Consider the following 19,410-nt stretch of genomic DNA (forward strand, 5'->3'; position numbering starts at 1 on the left):
AGATAGTGTATACACAATGCTTGTTAATATCAGAAAGGATACAAAATGGCTGTTAGCTAAGATGGCAATACTAAAGACACAAAATGGCTGAACTAACCACATTCCTGAACAATAAGTTACAAACTGTCTAAACTACCTCAGGAGAACCAGGCGTGAGTATTTATAGGGAGTATTTCAACAACCGCTGATAATAGCTTCACAGAACAAGGAGCACAATGTATCCTTAATAGCTCAAGGTCCCCAGCTGCAGACAGGACATATCCTTATGTTAGTCTTGAGTGACTTTTGCATGAAGTTAGGGGCGGTTAAGACAACACCCACGTTAACCATATATGTGATAACTGGGATGTTAAGAAAATTGATTGACTACATGTAATGAATTGTGACGCGAAGATAGTTGATTGATTGTATGTAAATGAGAATGCAACTAATTCCGCCCCTTGAATCTGTATATTAACTCAATGTGAACCTTAGCTCAAGTGAGAAAGAGTATTGCGAAACTGCGGAGCGTCCAAATCTTTCTCCCAGATCTGATATAATAAACTGCTTCTTTACTCACTCAAATAGGCCTACGTGTGAATATTTTCACCTCTAACAGATGGATGAGCTTGCTTAAACAGTTAAGAATTTAAATGTAATCACTGAAATTCACAAGTATTACCTCACAACTTTGCCACCGATTAGGAATGTTTGGCCTTAGCTTCTGCTCACACACCACTTTCCTCATTTCCTCAATTGAAGGGTCCGATGGTACTAGATCATAGTAAGGCAGTTGATAGTCTTCATGAATACCTAAACCATCAGTTCAAATGCAACTAGGTTATTTAAAAGAAAATGTACACTTCACATTCCATGAGTCACAAACTATTGTAATGTAAGGAAATGGCAAAGAGGGAAAAATAGGCGATTACATGCATCCTGAAGGCTAGTCTAAATTTTTGAATTCTTATTCAGCCTTGCCAAAGTTACATCATGATCATGCATAAAGAGCAGAATAGCGAGGCCATAGCATAGTATTCCATTACACAATCCTACTTTTTGCTCATGGTGAGGAGTGTTTATGCCTGGAAAGGGAACATCCCATTTCAGTTACCCAGTGCCAACAATGGGACATGTCGAAAAGCTCCACACTCCCCCACGTCTCAGCATTGTCTGGATTGTTTTTACTTACCACCCACTGAACATCTTCGTGCAATTTCCCAGAATACCAAGCCCATAGCATAGATATCTGCCCTTTTAAAAGACTCAAAATGTTTCATATTTATAGAATCATCAAGGACTTCTGGAGCCATGTATCTGTAAAAAAGAAATAGAAGACTTGTTGACTGCTGGAACGCATTACTGTAAATCCATCATTATTGTAGATAGGTTTTTAAAAGAAATCCAAGCAATTTCACCCCACTTACTTGGGGAATTCAATGCTCCTTTTTACTTTGTAAGGTGCAAAATAAAATTTAATGGGTGGGCGGATCACATCTTGATGCAGACGAGGATGTTGACAAAGGGAATGAAGGCAATTGCATTATCATAGAACAATTAGGGCTGGGGGAGGGGGGGGACCACAAGTAGTAGTTCCAAGGAATGATATTAGAGGAATGTATATTATTTTCTGTAGCTATACAGGTGGCTCAAATGGTCGATTATCTCCCTTGCACTTGCAGCTGGAAGAGAACAGAATGAGTTTCAAAAGGAAGGACAAAATTTGTATTTGCGACTAATGTTTGAGCCAATTGCATTGGGATGAATAGGATGGAGTTCATAAAATGGAAGTTAGACCAATAAAGATCAAAGATGCAACCACCAACGGTGTGCAAAAGGATTTTCAAAGCAGCAATTTTAGCATTCCTTCCAGCTGCCAGAGGGAGGCCAGTCAGGGAGAAGCTGAGTATGCATTTGAACATATTGTATGACTAATCCGGAGCCCAGTCCTTCGATTTGTTTGCCACTGTAAATCTGTTGCACTATAGTGATGGACACCGTAGGTTAGGAACTTGCACTTATATAGCACTTTTCATCTAGGAAAACATCCTGTGAAGTTTCACAGGAGTCTAGTCTGACAAAGATTGACATTGGGCAAAGGAGAAAAAATTGAGAGAATAAGCTAAAGTAGTAAGTTTTAAGGAGAGTCTTAAAGGAAGAGGAAAGTGAAGACATTTATTTGGAGAATTCCAAAGCTTGCGGTATAAAAGGCTGGATGCAACCACCAAAGACTGCAGTAAACAGTAACCACACAGTCCCTATCTATCTGTAAGTAACCCCACAGATGATACAAATATTTAAAAAAATAACCAATGAGGTGGAACATGGGAAAATAGCAGTCTTCAGAGAAAGACAGTATTATAGAATCCATACAGAGCAGAAGGTGGTCATTCGGCCCATCGAGTCATATAGAACATAGATGTGTGCACATAAACATGCTTTACCTTTTTGTTCCCACTCTGTGATTTGGAGCAATATCAATTGTATCTGTGGCTGAATCATGCCTTACTGCCAATCCTAAATCTGCAATGCAGCAAGTTCCATTCTTCTTTACTAAAATGTTTTTTGATTTCAGATCTCTGTGAGCAATGGCAGGTTTTCCTATAGAAAGGAGAGGTTATCACATTAGAATGCAAACAGAGTTTTAAAAAAATACACCTGCAAGTTTCTTTGGGCAACTGGACAAATTCTATACAGATGCTTTCTAAATATTCACCAAGAATGACGATACTAGAGGCCTGCTGCTGCACCAGTCATGCATATTTATAAAAGCATGCATTATGGATTTTGGTAGCATTTCAAATACACAGAATAACTAAGGATGTCCTTTTCATTTATAAAAAAAAAGCACCTGCTTATTTTGTTTACTTGTGCTTTTAAAACAGAAAGGGAAATCCGCCCAGGGAAATCCTGATTCTGTTGGGCACAGAAAATTTGTAACAAATACAAGTTCATTCCCTTACCTTGTGTACCAACAATCTCCATATGCAAGTGTGCAAGTCCACTGGCTGTGGAAAGTGCCAGTTTAATCATTCCTTCCACAGTAATGGTGTACCTGTTCAGATAGTCGAACAGGGAGCCGTGTTCATGATAATCTGATACCAGCCACAATTGTGTCCAGGTCCCATTGTCTGATGGCAGGAGGAGAAAATGACAGTACATCGTAACATAGCCACACCAAGGTTGTGATTGTGAACAGGCAAGGGTTTAATTTTAGTAAAAGTGACTGAAATGCAAAATAGGCACTTTAACTGTGGTTTTATGCAGGACCAAATCGTTTTGTGAAGACAAGTGCTGGTTTAAAAAAAAAGCTATTTAGCTTAATCTTCCACAAAACAATACGGTCCCCCTCAGTGCATCATCCAACCATCTTGAATAATTTCAGAGATTCTACCACCACTGTGGAACTTTTAGGCATTCTTTGCATGAAATATTCCCCGTTAACTGTTCAGCAGCCTTCTGTACTAGGTTTCATGGCCCTATCCATTAACTCCAAAACATGGTTATTTCACTTGTGTTTTGGCAACCAAAAGAAGAAGATTGCCATAGCACTCACAGCATGGCCTAACGAGTGATATAGAACTTCAGTATGACTGCCTTCGACAAATATTCTAATTGGCTGATACAGCTCAACATCCTCTTCAGATTACTGATTTCTGTGCTGCAATGATTGGACACAATAAATAGCATCCAATGTATCCCTAGTAATTTGGCTAATTAAATACCACTCATTAAATAATCTTTATATTCTTTCAATGTTTAATATCTAGTCATTGCTTCCCTCACCTTATCCAAACCCTGCGACAGAGTGGCGCCTGTATCATTAAAACGCTTTTGACAAATAGATCCTCCCTATTAGCACCCATAAGCACGGTAGCACAGTGGTTAGCACAGTTACTTCACAACTCCAGGGTCCTAGGTTCGATTCCTGGCCTGGGTCACTGTCTGTGCGGAGTCTGCACGTTCTCCCACTGGGTTTCCTCCGGGTGCTCCGGTTTCCTCCCACAGTCCAAAAGATGTGCAGGTTAGGTGGATTGGTCATTCTAAATTGCCCTTAGTGTCCAAAAAGTTTGGGTAGGGTTACTGGGTTACGGGGATAGGGTGGAGGTGTGGCCTTGGGTAGGGCGCTCTTTCCAAGGGCCGGTACAGACCTGATGGGCCAAATGGCCTCCTTCTGCACTGTAAATTCTATGAGTTACCAAATTTACAATGTCATATGTAAATGAAGAACTGAAGGAACTTATTCTCTCGGCTCTTCATTCAGTACATAGTACATGCCTATGCCACCATGTCGATAAAAACCTCTGAAAATTTTAATCAAAGATGTTCTGCAAAGTCTAGATGCATTACATGAAAGAGCCAAAGTCAACTTACGAACCAAAAAAAACTCAATTTTGGAACTCCCAATTCTGAAACTAGATTATTGTTAGATTATTTTCAAATTAGAAATTAATTTGCTCATTAATCATTTGTCAATTATCAGTGAGAGACCAATGGTAGGGTTTTCTTTATCCCTCATTCTCATCAGGACATCACATCAAAATACATATGCTCCCAAATTAAAGACTTGCTCTTACATTAAGGAACAAACCATTACAGCTACAAAAAAAATCATGGTCAATCCACCAATTTAGTAACTCAGTATTGGAACAGCAAATGAAAATAGTTTAGTACCTTTGTTATCTGCTGCAATAAAGCCAAGAATATTTTCGTGACGCAACATTACAGTCTGGTAGATTTCTGCTTCACGAAACCATGACCTTTCTTCACGAGAAGAGAAGATTTTTACTGCAACTTCTTCACCGCGCCACTTCCCTCGCCAGACTTCTCCAAACCGGCCTTTACCTATACTTTCTTGCAGTACAATTGTTCTTGCAATTGTCCTTTGCACAAGTAAAGGCAGTCCTGAAATACAGGGAGGAATAATCAGTTAATAATTAAGCAACACAATAGACTGAGCAATGTTTGTGTCAGATATCCCATTTGTTTTCATCAAACTAGCTCACTAACATTGGACTAATAACACTTCTCTCTCTTATTCTTTACAGTTCCACCAACTTTCATGCAATAGCATCAATGTTACCTCGGTAACAGTTTCACCATTAACTTAAAATGTGAGACAAGTGCAGCAGCTCATCAAAATATAGCTACAAACCGCTGGTGTAACATTTAGTTGAAATATTTAAAAGCTCAAGATCAAAATATGCAGTATTTAGAGCATTACTGAATTATTTGGGTACTAGTTTTGATATGTTCACTTCCCACAAAGATGGTTCTTTGTACTCAGAATGGGCTTTTCATTTCAAACAATGGTTGATGCCATGCTGAAATGACAAGTATGAGTGTTCTACAATCGCGGCCACTCTTAGATTTCACCCTCGCCTTGGTGTATCTACTCCTCTAATCTTGTTCACTCAAAGCCATTTCCATTTTTTACCACCAACTTTCCAAATCCCTTCTTCTGTATCTACCTCTAGGAAAGAAAACCTCAAAGTTGCTAACAGTTACATCCATTACCAGATCTTGGCCAAGTAAAGCTGCACTTATTGAAAAGTGTAAAATAAAAATACAGAACCAGCTGAGCCTGGAGGTGGACACAGCTCTGTCCAGACAGCATTAAATCTGAAGCTTAAATTTTCAGATGTGGGTCAGCTTAGATATATGCTGATGGCAACTACATTCATCTCCAAAGCCAGTGTGTTGTTAGAGAGCTCCACCAACATGTAGAGTCACAGAGTGAGAGAATTTTTAAACAGCACAGAACGAGGTCCTTCAGCTCATCATGTTGTTGCTAAATGTTTATTTCTTTCGTTGGCTCGGAATATGGCGGTCAATATGGTCGCCTTCCTCAAGTCTAATTACGTTTGCTTTAGAGTCGCCAGGTATCTTTTCGATACCGCCACAAGGTTCAAACCGAATACTGATCAAAGACTCGATACACCAGTTAGTTAGTTCAAAGTCAAATGCTTATTTATTTACACACACAGTTAAATATACTCATGCACAAATACTACAGACTAAACTATCACTACTGCTAAAGCCTATACTTAGCTTTGGGCGCCCACTCAGTCAGAGGAACAATGGCCGTTGTTCGGTTTGGAGACTGCTGGGGTGGAACTGGTACGGGATAACAGCTAAGGTCATCTGTCTGGTAGCGTGCGTTGACCTCGGACTTACTTGTTCTGGTGCAGCTGGTGGACAGGTCTCTCCTTGGTGAGAGCCGGGTCCAAGAGAACGATTCTCTCTTGGGGGCTCCTTCTTATACCCAAAGGGGCTTCGCGCTCTTTTGGGTGGGCCTTGAACTTGGCCCACATCCATTGGGCTGTTTCTCGATCATTCCTATCGATTTCATCCAATAAAGGGGTGGGTGCCCTGATGGCTGGGCGTGTCCTAGGTGGCCGTTGGCCTGCTTTGTTCTGGTCTCCTCTGGCGCCGGGGTGTCTGCCTTAGTATCGGTTACTCAAATGTTACTGTTCTGTTCCCGGAGATGGGCCATTAGTATGCTAATGGGCCTACAGTTTTGGTCTCGTCTGGGAGCTGCGGCTCCAATATGCAGACAAACCCTGAACCTGCTTGTTTTCTCAGTATTGTCCATGTTCCCTGCAATCTTTGCAAAGTGTCCATTTTGTAATCGGGAAGTGGCCATCCCAGATGGCTACAGAGTCCATACTGGCCATGAAGCACCTAACTATTCTAATCCCATTTTCCAGCACTTGGCCCACAGCCTTTTATGATATGGCATTTCAAGTGCTCATCTCATCCTTAAAAGGGGCTGGTTTAGCACACTGGGCTAAATAGCTGGCTTTTTAAGCAGACCAAGGCAGGCCAGCAGCACGGTTCAATTCCCGTACCAGCCTCCCCGGAGAGGCGCCGGAATGTGGCGACTAGGGGCTTTTCACACTAACGTCATTTGAAGCCTACTTGTGACAATAAGCGATTTTCAAATGTTGAGAGGGTTCCCGCCTCCACGACTTTTTCAGGTAGCGAGTTCCAGATTCCAACCACCCTCTGGGTGGAAAAGCTTTCCCTCACATCCCCTCAAAATATCCCGCCCATTACCCTAACTCTATTGACCTCTCTGCCAAGGGGAAAAATTCCTTCCTAACCACCCTATCTATGCCACTCAATTTTATACCCTCAATCTGGTCCCCCCCTCAGTGTTCTCTGCTCCAAGGAAAACAACCCCACCCTATCCAGTCTCACCTGAAATGCTCCAGCCCAGGTGACATCCTGGTGAATCTCCTCTGCACCCTCTCCAGCGCAATCACTTCCTTCCTAGTGTGGTTACCAGAACTGCACACAGTACTCCAGCTGGGGCCTAACCAGCGCTTTATACAGCTCCAACATAACCTCCCTGTTCTTGTATTCAATGCCTTGTTAATAAAGGTAGTATTGCATATGCCTTCTTATCCATCTACTCTGCCTGTCCTGCTGTGTTCAGGAATCTATGGACATGCACACCAAGGTCACCAAGGTCCCTCTGATCCTTACTTCCAAGGGCCCTACTGTTCATTGTATATTCCTTTGCCTCGTTAGCCATCCCAAAAATAATTTTTCACACTTTTCAGGGTTAAATTCCATTTGTCGCTGCTCTGTCCATCTAACCAGCCCGTCTATATCGTCCTGTGATCTAAGACCTTGCTCCTTGCTATTTACCACACCATCAATATATGTCGCCTGCGAACTAACTGACAATAGCTCCTACATTCACGTCTAGACCATGTACACTACGAACAGCAAGGGACCCAGCACCATTTGCACGATTCCTACAGGACACAACTAGACATAGGTTTCCAGTCACAAAAACTAACCTTCAACCATCACTCTCTGCCTCCTGCCACTAAGCCAATTTTGGATCCAATTTGCCAAATTTCCCTGGATCTCATGGGCTCTTACCTTCTTGATCAGTCTCCCATGCGAGACAAACAAAGAACAAAGAAATGTACAGCACAGGAACAGGCCCTTCGGCCCTCCAAGCCCGTGCCGACCATACTGCCCGACTAAACTACAATCTTCTACACTTCCTGGGTCCGTATCCTTCTATTCCCATCCTATTCATATATTTGTCAAGATGCCCCTTAAATGTCCCTGCTTCCACTACCTCCTCCGGTAGCGAGTTCCAGGTACCCACTACCCTCTGCGTAAAAAACTTGCCTCGTACATCTACTCTAAACCTTGCCCCTCTCACCTTAAACCTATGCCCCCTAGTAATTGACCCCTCTACCCTGGGGAAGAGCCTCTGACTATCCACTCTGTCTATGCCCCTCATAATTTTGTATACCTCTATCAGGTCGCCCCTCAACCTCCTTCGTTCCAGTGAGAACAAACAGAGTTTATTCAATCGCTCCTCATAGCTTATGCCCTCCATACCAGGCAACATTCTGGTAAATCTCTTCTGCACCCTCTCTAAAGCCTCCACATCCTTCTGGTAGTGTGGCGACCAGAATTCAACACTCGCCTCCAAGTGTGGCCTAACTAAGGTTCTATACAGCTGCAACATGACTTGCCAATTCTTATACTCAATGCCCCGGCCAATGAAGGCAAGCATGCCGTATGCCTTCTTGACTACCTTCTCCACCTGTGTTGCCCCTTTCAATGACTGTGGACCTGTACTCCTAGATCTCTTTGACTTTCAATACTCTTGAGGGTTCTACCATTCACTGTATATTCCCTACCTGCATTAGACCTTCCAAAATGCATTACCTCACATTTGCCTGGATTAAACTCCATCTGCCATCTCTCCGCCCAAGTCTCCAGACAATCTAAATCCTGCTGTATCCTCGGACAGTCCTCATCGCTATCCGCAATTCCACCAACCTTTGTGTCGTCTGCAAACTTACTAATCAGACCAGTTACATTTTCCTCCAAATCATTTATATATACTACAAAGAGCAAAGGTCCCAGCACTGATCCCTGTGGAACACAGGGAGACCTTGTCAAAAATCTTATTGAAGCCAATGTAGACTACATCAACTGCACCTCCCTCATCTACACACCGAGTCACCTCCTCTTTAAAAAAAAAAAATCTAATTTCTAAGTCACGATCTCCCTTTGACAAAGCCATGCTGACTATCCTTGATTAAAGTTTCTTGATTAGTTTATGTTCCTTGTATAAGTTTAAGATCCGTGATGTAGTTTTGGATGAACCATGGTTTTCTCCTGCTAAACAATAAGAAGTGAAGTCATGGTATTTAAAAGCTCGATATGAGAACTCGTGAGGTTAGAAAGAATATTGTGAATTTGGTGACTCTCTGGTTGGTACGATTAGAGACCGTCTGGTTTGTGGGCTAAGGAATGAGGACATACAGCAGAGATTGTTAACTGAACAAAATTTAGTTCTTAAAACAACCTCAGATAGCCATTTTGATGGAGTTGCTGCTAAGGAGGCTTCTCAGCTTGCAGCAGACACAAGGTCCATAAAATGGCTACCGCCTACAGAAACATCTACCTAGCAACAGGTGTGCCATGGCTGTGCAAAACAGGTCATTCACAGGCTGATTACTGGAGCAAAGATAGCAAATGATAAACCGGTGGCAAAATTGGCCACACAGCAGAAGCTTGAAGGAATAAACTTGTTGCTCCAGAAAAGAAGGTCCACAGAAAGAAACAGGACACAACTGAAAAACAAAATGAATTCCACCTAAATAATTTAATGTGGAAAAGAAAAAGAAGAACAATGAAGATACAACACAACAATTTGGAAGAACTTTGAATGGGGAGGGGGGGGGAATCTTATAGAAACATATAAAATTATGAAGGGAATAGATACGATAGAAGCAGGGATGTTGTTTCCACTGGTGGGTGAAACTAGAACTAGGGGACATAAGCCTGAAAATAAGGGGGAACAGATTTAGGACTGAGTTGAGGAGGAACTTCTTCACCCAAAGGGTTGTGAATCTGTGGAATTCTCTGCCCAGTGAAGCAGTTGAGGCTACCTCATTGAATATTTTTAAGGCAAAAATAGATATTTAACAGTAAAGGAATTAAGGGTTATGGTGAGTGGGCGGGTAAGTGGAGCTGAGTCCACAAAACGATCAGCCATGTTCTTATTGAATGGCAGAGCAGGTTTGAGGGGCCAGATGGCCTACTCCTAGTTCTTATATTCTTATGTAATTTGACCCGAAATTGAAGTTAAATGTACTATCTTAAAGGGACACTCCCATGGCAGTAGTTCCAAAACTAAAATGGTCAGCCAATAAAATTGGAGGTCAATACGGTGGAGGGAGGCTGCCGTTTTCCTAAAACTTTAATCACCTACCATAAAAGCCACCCGAGGACTTGTTCCAAGGAAGCAGTTAAGAGGACGCATCATAGTCAAAATAAAGTTAAGTGGGCTAACTGCGGAGCTCTGTTGTCCGACAAAGTTTTCGAGCGCTCTTTGGTCGCTTTTGGCCAGAGACGATAAAGTTGAACTGGAGTATTGCAGACACGTTAGTTGATTCCAGAACAGATCTAGAAGAGCATCTTAACAGAAATACAGTAGTGTATGAACATACACTGGGATCTATGAAAGGAGTACAGGTGGCACTTAAGATCGAACAAAACAGCCAGCCCAAGAGTTGCAAGGCAAAAGCAATACCCTATGTCATTTGTCCAAAGGTAGTAATAATAATAGCTTATTGTCACAAGTAGGCTTCAATGAAGTTACTGTGAAAAGCCCTTAGTCGCCACATTTAAGCTGGTACGGGAATTGAACCCGCGCTGCTGGCATTGTTCTGCATTACAAGCCAGCTGTTTAGCCCACTGTGCTAAACCAGCCCTCTAAACTAATAAAACTTGCTGATACAGGAGCCTTAGAACCCATCACCACTTATGCCTGGGCAATTCGTATTCTGCCTGGAAGTAGGACGAGACTGCAGAGATTTCAAAACAACCATCAATCCAGTTGTGTGTGTGGATCCACTACCATTGATTGAAGATTTGCTCGCAGGCCTGGCAGGACAGATGTTCAGCAAGATTGATCTATCGCAAGCCTACCCGGAAATGAATGTTGCGGCTGAATCTCAACACCTGCTCACCAATATAACACAAAGGGCTATTCTGCTACAAGTGATTATATTTTGGTATAAATAAGGTCAGCAGGGAGCCTTCTTCCTGGAGTTGAGTGGGGGGGGGGGGGGGGGCATTGTGAAGTGCTTTGGGCAGGGGCAGCCACGCTAGCAGGTTATGCTGGTGAATGGAAGTGAGGTAGTGGGGATGAAGGCCAAGAGGGGTGGCCGAGTGGAGGGGTAGGGAGGTTGCTGCGATGTGGCAAGGGCTGAGAGATGACATGGTCAAGGGCAGAGAAAGGGGCAATCTGGGATGGGTTAGGTATAGGGTGGAATTAAGGGGGCGGGAGTTAAGTAGGGAAGATGCGGACAGTAGAAGGGATTGGAGGCGCAAGCCTCCGGTAAGGTTGGTAACATGGAACATCCGGTGACTGAATGGGCCGGTTAAAAGATCGGGTGTTCCCGCACCTCAGGAGCCTTAAAGTGGGGGTGGTCTTTCTGCAGGAGAAGCACCTGTGTGTGAAGGACCAGGTTAGGTTAAGCAAGGGGTTGGTCGGGGCAGGTTTTTCACTTGGGGTTTGATTTTAAATCGAGGGGATGGCAATTTTAATGAGCACAAAAATGGGATTTGAGTGCGAAGGTGGTGAGCGATCCGGGTGGGAGATATGGGATTGTGAGTGGGGTATTGGAAGGGGCACCACTTGTGTTGGTAAATGTGTATGCCCCAAATTGGGATGATGTGGGTTTTATGAGGGGGTTGCTGGCAACAACCCCGGATTTGGCCACGCACCAGTTGATCATGGGAGATTTTAACTGTGTCCTGGAGCCGAGTGTGGGTAGGCCGAGCCCCAGGTCGATGGGAAGGGTACGAATGGCGAGGCAGCTTGGGGGGGGGGTTTATGGAGAGGATGGGTATGGTGGATCCATGGCGCTTTCAGAACCCAGGACGAAGGGAGTATTCCTTCTTTTCACACACCCATAAGGTGTATTCGAGGATTGACTACTTTGCAGTGAGTCGGGAGATTTTGATTGGGGTGGAGGGGGCAGAGTATGCGGGGATAGTTATCTTGGACCATGCACCCCACAGGCTGGAGATTCGGTTTAGAACGAGACGAGAGCAGAGGCTGGGGTGGAGGTTTGACTCGGGGTTGTTGGTGGGTGGAGGTTTTTGTGATAAGGTACAGGCGGCGATTAAGGAGTATGTGCAGTTGAATCAGAATGGAGGTGTGTCGGCAGCCATTTTTGGGGAAAGCACTGAAGGCAGTGGTCCGTGGGGAAATTATTTTGTTCACAGCTCATTGGGATAAGGAAAGGAGGGCGGAACATGATCATCTAGTGAGTGAGAAACTGGAGGTGGACAGGGAATATTAGAGTGTCCACTGTGGAGGAATTGGAGAGGAAAAGGTTGCAGGGGCAGCTTGACATGCTGGCAACAGGGAGGGCGGTAGGGCAACTGTGTAGGGCAAGGGGGGGGGGGGGGGGGGTGTAAATGAGTATGGGGGGGAAGGCGAGCCACATGCTGGCTCATCAGCTGCAGAAGCAGGCTGCGTCCATGGAAATATTGAAGATAGGGACCGGGGCTGGGGATGAGGTGTCAGAGCCAAGAAAGATGAATGAGGCATTTAGGGAGTACTACCAGCAACTTTACGAGGCGGACCCGGGGGAAAGAGAAGGGGGATGTGTGTCGTTTTCTGGACGAGCTGGAATTTCCACAGGTGGAGGAAGCAAAGAGGCAGGCTTTGCAGAGCCCCTGGGGCTGAGGGAGGTGCTGGATAATATCAGGGGCATGAAGTCGGGGAAAGGCCCTGGGCCAGGTGGGCACCTGGCAGAATTTTAGAAGGAATTTGCGACGGACCTGACACCACATCTGTTGGGGATTTTAATGAAGCACTGGAGAAGGGGGAGTTGCTGGAGCCAACGACGCAGGCAGTAATCACACCAATCCCCCAAAAAGGGAAGGATCCGGCGGAATGTGGGTCGTATAGACCCATTTCACTACTGAACACGGATGTGAAAGTCTTGGCTAAGTTTTTGGCGGGGAGCATGGAGGACTGTGTCCCGGGGGTGGTTGCAGAAGGTCAAACGAGCTTCGTGAAGGGCAGGCAGATCATGAATAATATAAGATGGCTGTTGAATGTAGTGATGAATCCGTCGGGGGCGTTGGTACTGGAGGTGGTGTCGTCCATGGACGTGGAGTAGCATTAGGTCGTCTTTGACGTTGTAGAATTGAGGGCTGTAGCCAGTTAAAATGGCTAACTCCCGATTAGAATGGCCAAACCCAGATTTAAAATGGCAAACGGAAGAGGCTGATGGGAAAGTCAGCCAACAGGACTCAAACAGGCAGCTGCAGGTAAAACTGTGTATTCGCCTCTGGGGAGGCCAGACAGAATCGATACCTGCAGCCATCAGCATAACAACACACCGACCATCAGAATATTAAGCAGCAATCCCCGGGAACAATGTGCAACAAATTAGACACACAAAGCCAATCCAGACTTTTCGGCAGCAGGAGCCTACACAAAGAGGTGAATGACCACCCCAAAACCGCCCATCGATCAAGGAATCACTCCAGCATTGGAGAATATCGAACCAAGTGATTGGGACGAAGTCCAATCACTTGTAACCAGGTACAGGGTCCGCCCCGAAAGGCGGGAAGCCCCTGGGGACTATAAGAATATAGTCCCAAGTTCAAATCGGTCCTTCTTCACCCTACTGCAACCCCTGCTGCCTTCTGCTGACCCTCTGAAACAACCGCTTGAATTGTAAGTCTTACTCCCAACGCTCGCTACAACTTCAGCACCTCTGACTATCGACCTGTACCCGCTTTGAATCCCGCAGGCTCAGAACCCATACGAAAGGCCATTAGTTTCCCGGTCCTGGTGGGCCATTTCCAAAGTTAAGTATTGGCCTGTTAGTTGTAGGAAGTAGCTTAGAAGTAGAATTAATGTACAAGTATTGATTACTGTATATAATAAATGTGCGTTGATTTACCTCTTACTAAGCGGTGTGTTGGATTATTGATCATTACTCAGACTTGAACCACGTGGCGGTATCAGAATGATACCTGGCGACTCAAGAGCAACGGTGACAGAACAAGAGTAATTAAACTAAGGCTAAAACGAGCAACATTTTGGCGACATCCTGACGGGACCCGATCTAGAAGTGGAAAACCACTCCAGGAGAACCCAAGAAATTTGAATTAGAAACCCAATTGGAAACAGAAAACCACAAGTGTTCAAGCAGTTCTGATCAATACCCATAATTCAGAAGTGTGTAACTAACAGGGCTATAAGGTAAAACTGATAGATTTTTGTTGCGTTAAAACTGTCGGAAGTCTGTATTTTCGCAAAGTAGCGAAAGCCGTACCCCTATCTACAACACCGCCTTAGCCCCCGTTCCAAATTTTAAAGAAGCAGTCGGATAGGAAAGATGGCAATGCAGCACCTCATGAACCCGGAGGAATTTGCGGTTGCAGCGACCAGCAGCAGTAGAGTGGGACAGTGTGCCATTTGGGAGGAGGAAATCCGGAAATATCTCAAGGGGAAAGGATGGCCCCTGTGGAATGATTTCTGCGATAACAAGGAATCAGGTCCCGGGAGTATAGGACATACTTGGTGGGAGAACCTGAGTGAGATTCACAAAAAGAGCTTGGGAAAAGCTCGCAAGCCGATGGCAATTGTGTCCTGTTTGGCACAATTGCGAGGCACAGAGGAGGTCGTCAAGACGCTCCGCAAAGAAGTTGAGGGCATACATCGGATGAGTAAGGTCGATGTAAGTGAAGTAGAAAAAGAGAATTTAGAATTGAGGAAATTGTCAGCAAAAGATGGAGGTGGCTGACGCCAAACGGGCTCACCAGTCTGGTCTGGCGCATTTAAGCAGTTTCCAGTCGCAATATGAAAAGGCCTATCAGGACACGCAACATGCAGTCCTGGTAAGAGAAGAGACAGAAAAACAGGTAGAGGCCTTACAGAAACAGTGTAGTGATCTCAAGGCAGCATTAAGAGCACTCCATGCTGCCACCACAGAATAAAGACAAAGCACCTTAGATCACGCAAAGTGGCAGAAGCAGATTGCAGAGCTGCAATCACTGCTTTCTGTTCAGAAAGGTTTTCAGGAAACCTTTGGGGGAAAGTTAGACCAGGATGCCAAGGTGCTGGCGAAGGTCGTAGCCACGAGAATTGAGGATTGTGTGCCGCAGGTCATCCACGAAGACCAGGCGGGGTTCGTGAAGGGGAGGCAGTTGAACGCGAATGTGCGGAGGCTCCTGAACGTTATTAGGATGCCGGCGAGGGAGGAGGCGGAGATAGTGGTGGCGATGGACGCTGAGAAGGCCTTTGATAGGGTAGAGTGCGGGTACTTGTGGGAGGTGCTGAAGAGGTTCGGGTTTGGGAAGGGGTTAGTCAGGTGGGTTAGGCTGTTGTACGAGGTCCCGATGGAGAGTGTGGCCACGAACAAGAGGTCTGAGTACTTTCGGTTGCATCGAGGGACGAGGTAGGGGTGTCCCCTGTCCACCCTGCTCTTCGCACTGGCGATTGAACCCCTGGCTATGGCACTGAGGGAGTGGAGGAACTGGAGGGGGTTGGTGCGGGGTGGGGAGGAGCATAGGTTGTCACTCTATGCGGACGACTTACTGCTATATGTGGCGGACCCGGTGGGGGGAATGCCGGAGGTAATGAGGATCCTCATGGAGTTTGGGGATTTCTCAGGGTACAAGCTCAACATGGGGAAGAGCGAGTTGTTCGTGGTTCACCCAGGGGACCAGGAGAGGGGGATTGGCGAGCTCCCACTAAAAAGGGCGGAGAGGAGCTTCAGGTATTTGGGGGTCCAGGTGGCCAGGAGCAGGGGGGCCCGGCATAAACTTAATTTCACAAGGCTGGTGGAGCAAATGGAGGAGGAGTTTAAGAGGTGGGACACATTGCCGCTGTCCCTGGTGGGTAGGGTGCAGTCAGTTAAGATGACGGTGCTCCCAAGGTTTTTGTTCCTGTTCCAGTGCCTCCCCATTCTTATCCCGAAGGCCTTCTTTAGGCGGGTCAACAGGAGCATAACGGGGTTTGTGTGGGCGCGAGGGACTCCGAGGGTGAGAAGGGTGTTCCTGGAGCGGAGTAGGGATGGGGGGGGGGGGGGGGGGGGGGGGGGGGGGGCTGGCACTGCCCAACCTCTGTGGGTACTACTGGGCCGCCAATGTGGCGATGGTGCGCAAGTGGGCGATGGAGAGGGCTGCATGGAAGAGGTTGGATGGCATCGTGAGGGTACGGGTCTGGAGGCACTGGCAACGGCGCCGCTGCCGCTCCCTCCAATGAGGTATACCACGAGCCCGATGGTGGCGGCTACCCTCAATCTGGGGGCAGTGGTTGCAGCACCGGGGGGGGGCTTGGTGTGGACCCCAATACGGGGGAACCACCGGTTTGTCCCAGGGAGAATAGATGGGAGGGTTTTCGGGGTGGCACAGGGCAGGGATAAGAAGGTTGGGGGGCCCGTTTGTGGATGGGAGGTTTGCGAGCCTGGGTGAGCTGGAGAAGTATGGGCTCCCCCCCGGGGAACACCTTTAGGTATCTACAGGTAAGGGCGTTTGCCAGGCGGCAAGTGGAGAAATTCCCGCTGCTGCTGCCACATATGGTACAGGACAGGGTGCTCTCCCGGGGGGGGGGGGGATATATCTCGGCATCTTACCAGGTGATGCAGGAGGAGGAGGAGGCCTTGGTGGTGGAGTTGAAAGGTAAGTGGGAGGAGGAGTTGGGGGAGATCGAGGGGGGGACGTGGGCAGATGCCCTTGGGAGGGTGAACTCTTCCTCTTCATGCACGAGGCTCAGCCTCTTACAGTTTAAGGTGCTGCACAGGGCACACCTGACCGGAACAAGGATGAGCCGGTTTTTTTGGGGTGAGGACAGGTGTGTTAGGTGCTCAAGGGGCCCGGCAAACCACACCCATATGTTCTGGGCATGCCCAGTGCTGGAGGAGTTTTGGAAGGGCGTAGCAAGGACAGTGTCGAGGGTGGTAGATCCAGGGTCAAACCGGGCTGGGGGCTCGCAATATTTGGGTTGCAGAGGAGCCGGGAGTGCAGGTTGCAAAAGAGGCCGATATTCTGGCCTTTGCGTCCCTGGTAGCCCAGTGAAGGATTCTTCTTCAGTGGAAGGATGAGAGGCCCCTAAGTGTGGAATCCTGGATCAACGATATGGCGGGGTTTATGAAATTGGAGAGAGTGAAATTTGCCTTAAGGGGGTCAGTGCAAGGGTTTTTCAGGTGGTGGCAACCGTTCTTGGACTTCCTGGCAGAACGGTAGACAATGGTCAGCAGCAGCAATCCCGGGGGGGGGGGGGGGGGGGGGGGGGGGGGTGTTTCTATTTTATTTTTGTTTGTCTACACTGGGGGATCTGAGGGGGTGTATATATTTGCTGTGTGTTAATTTGGGGTGTTAATTTATTATTTATGTATAGGGGGAGGGGGGCACGGGGGTTGTTTTATTTTGCATTTAATTCTATTGGGTTCCTTTTTCATTTTGTTGTTGATATTTCGTGAAAACTTCAATTAAAATTTTTTTTTTTTTTTTTTTTAAAGATCATTCTTAGGTTAATTAAATATTATTGGGAATTTGTTTTGAATCTAGTGATCCTGCTTAAACTATGACACAATTTGTTGTGCATAAAGCAAGCATGGCAATGGACACCAGAGTGTGAAAAAGCATGTCAGTCAGTTGAAGGAGGACTGAAGAAGTCAGACACAATGGTACATTTCAACCCGAAGTTACCGTTATAACTTGACTGTGATGCCTCACTGTGAAGTTGGGGTGTCACACATTACCTTCAGGAGAGGAAAGACCAGGCCCTTAACTATTTTGGGGCCACATAACAGAATGTTGGCAGAAAGCAGACTGCAATGGTGGTCTTTAATATTATCTGCACATTCCCACAAGGTCAAGTATTGTCAGAGATTCATACCAATGCAGATGTTTGTTCACATTTGCCTGGTCAAGTACCATCCAGTCGTGAAAATCTCTTCTAGTTTTCACAGATAGAATACTCCCAGTGACTGCAGCTCAGGTCCAACACCAGACCAAAAATGAAGCCTTGGTGGGCAAGGTACTGGAAATGGGTGTTAAAAAGGGAAGATAGCAGGAACATAGGCATCAAAGGCCTATGTTTCCAGAAAACTAGAGTTGAATGTACAGGGCGGATGAGTGTTGTGTAATAATTAATTGCATGAAGGACACCCAGGTATAGTTTGAATGAAGGAACAGGTGAGGAGCTACTTCTGTTGACCATGAATCGACACCCAGATCAAATAAAAAGCAGAACTGTGCCAGTCATGTCCACAGATAAGGAACGCACCGCCGTTGTCCCCATTGTATCCATGGGAGTGACCTAAAATGCCATGGCAACGTCTACACATTGATTTTGCAGGTCCATACAAGGGGCGCATGTTCGTGCCGGTCATAAATGCACACTCCATATGTCCCAAGGTGGTCCCAATCTAAACAACAGCGAAACATACCATCGAAAGGCTCAAAGAGATTTTTGCCAGATTTGGGAAACCAGAACAAATTGGGAGCGATAATGGTCCACAATGCATGGCTTATGAGTTTGAGGACTATCTAAAGAGGAGTGATATCCAACACAAAATCAGAAGCTTACCACCCATCCAAGAATGGTTTAACTGAAAAGGTTTGTCCAGCCCATGACGCATGCTCTGAAAGCCCCCAAGCTCATTAAAGCACTGCCTGGACAATTTCTTGGAGACTTATCACAATACCACAAAGTCGACTACTCAGAACTACCCAGCTTTACTACTATTGAAGAGGAAACAGAAAACTACATTTGATCTACATTTACTGCAGGAGACGTCGGAGATCGTAGAACGCAATCAGCAGGTGCAAATTGTAAAAAGAGAAGGTAATTCCAAAAGAAGCTTGTTTTTGACAAGGAAAATTTGGCACGCAGCTATACCGCCAGCAAGAATTGGGTTCATAGAACATAGTGAAGAAGGAGGCCACTTGGCCCATCGAGTCTGCACCGACCCCACTTAAGCCCTCACTTCCACCCGGAGGAAATCCACGCAGACACGGGGAGAATGTGCAAACTCCACACAGACCGTGACCCAGCGGGGAATCGAACCTGGGACCCTGGCGCTATGAAGCCACTGTGCTATCCCCATTTGTGCTACCCGTTCCTGCACCTGTATTGAATCAAACTGGCCCCGTCTCCTATACAGTACAAAGTGAAGATGAACTAGTGTGGAGCCAACACGCAGATAAATTGTTATTTATACGCAATGTGCCAGTACAGTGTATGCCAGAATTACCTCCATAAACTGCCATCTATACTGCCAGATCATATAACTGCAACTTCTGGTCAATCAGTGGAAAGAGATGGCAGAAGAACCCCCTGCTGCTACCAGTCTTCCTTCTGCAAAGGAGACTTATGTCTTCTAGCGTAGAGACATCCTCTTA

At 46.0% G+C, this 19,410-nt stretch overlaps 1 protein-coding gene across 3 annotated transcripts in view; it reads right to left on the minus strand.

Moving 5' to 3' along the window:
• Positions 1-19,410, minus strand: part of LOC140385322 (TGF-beta receptor type-1) — a 151,745-nt gene that overhangs the window by 35,536 nt on the left and 96,799 nt on the right. For all 3 annotated transcript variants that reach the window (XM_072467381.1, XM_072467382.1, XM_072467383.1), the window contains 5 exons: positions 4,654-4,884; positions 2,943-3,110; positions 2,424-2,580; positions 1,172-1,296; positions 662-792 (listed from right to left, as the gene is read on the minus strand). In XM_072467381.1, coding sequence (XP_072323482.1) covers positions 662-792; positions 1,172-1,296; positions 2,424-2,580; positions 2,943-3,110; positions 4,654-4,884 — 812 coding nt within the window. The remainder of the gene's footprint in view (positions 1-661; positions 793-1,171; positions 1,297-2,423; positions 2,581-2,942; positions 3,111-4,653; positions 4,885-19,410) is intronic.

Source organism: Scyliorhinus torazame, chromosome 11, assembly GCF_047496885.1.
Source record: "Scyliorhinus torazame isolate Kashiwa2021f chromosome 11, sScyTor2.1, whole genome shotgun sequence".
NCBI lineage: Eukaryota > Metazoa > Chordata > Chondrichthyes > Carcharhiniformes > Scyliorhinidae > Scyliorhinus > Scyliorhinus torazame.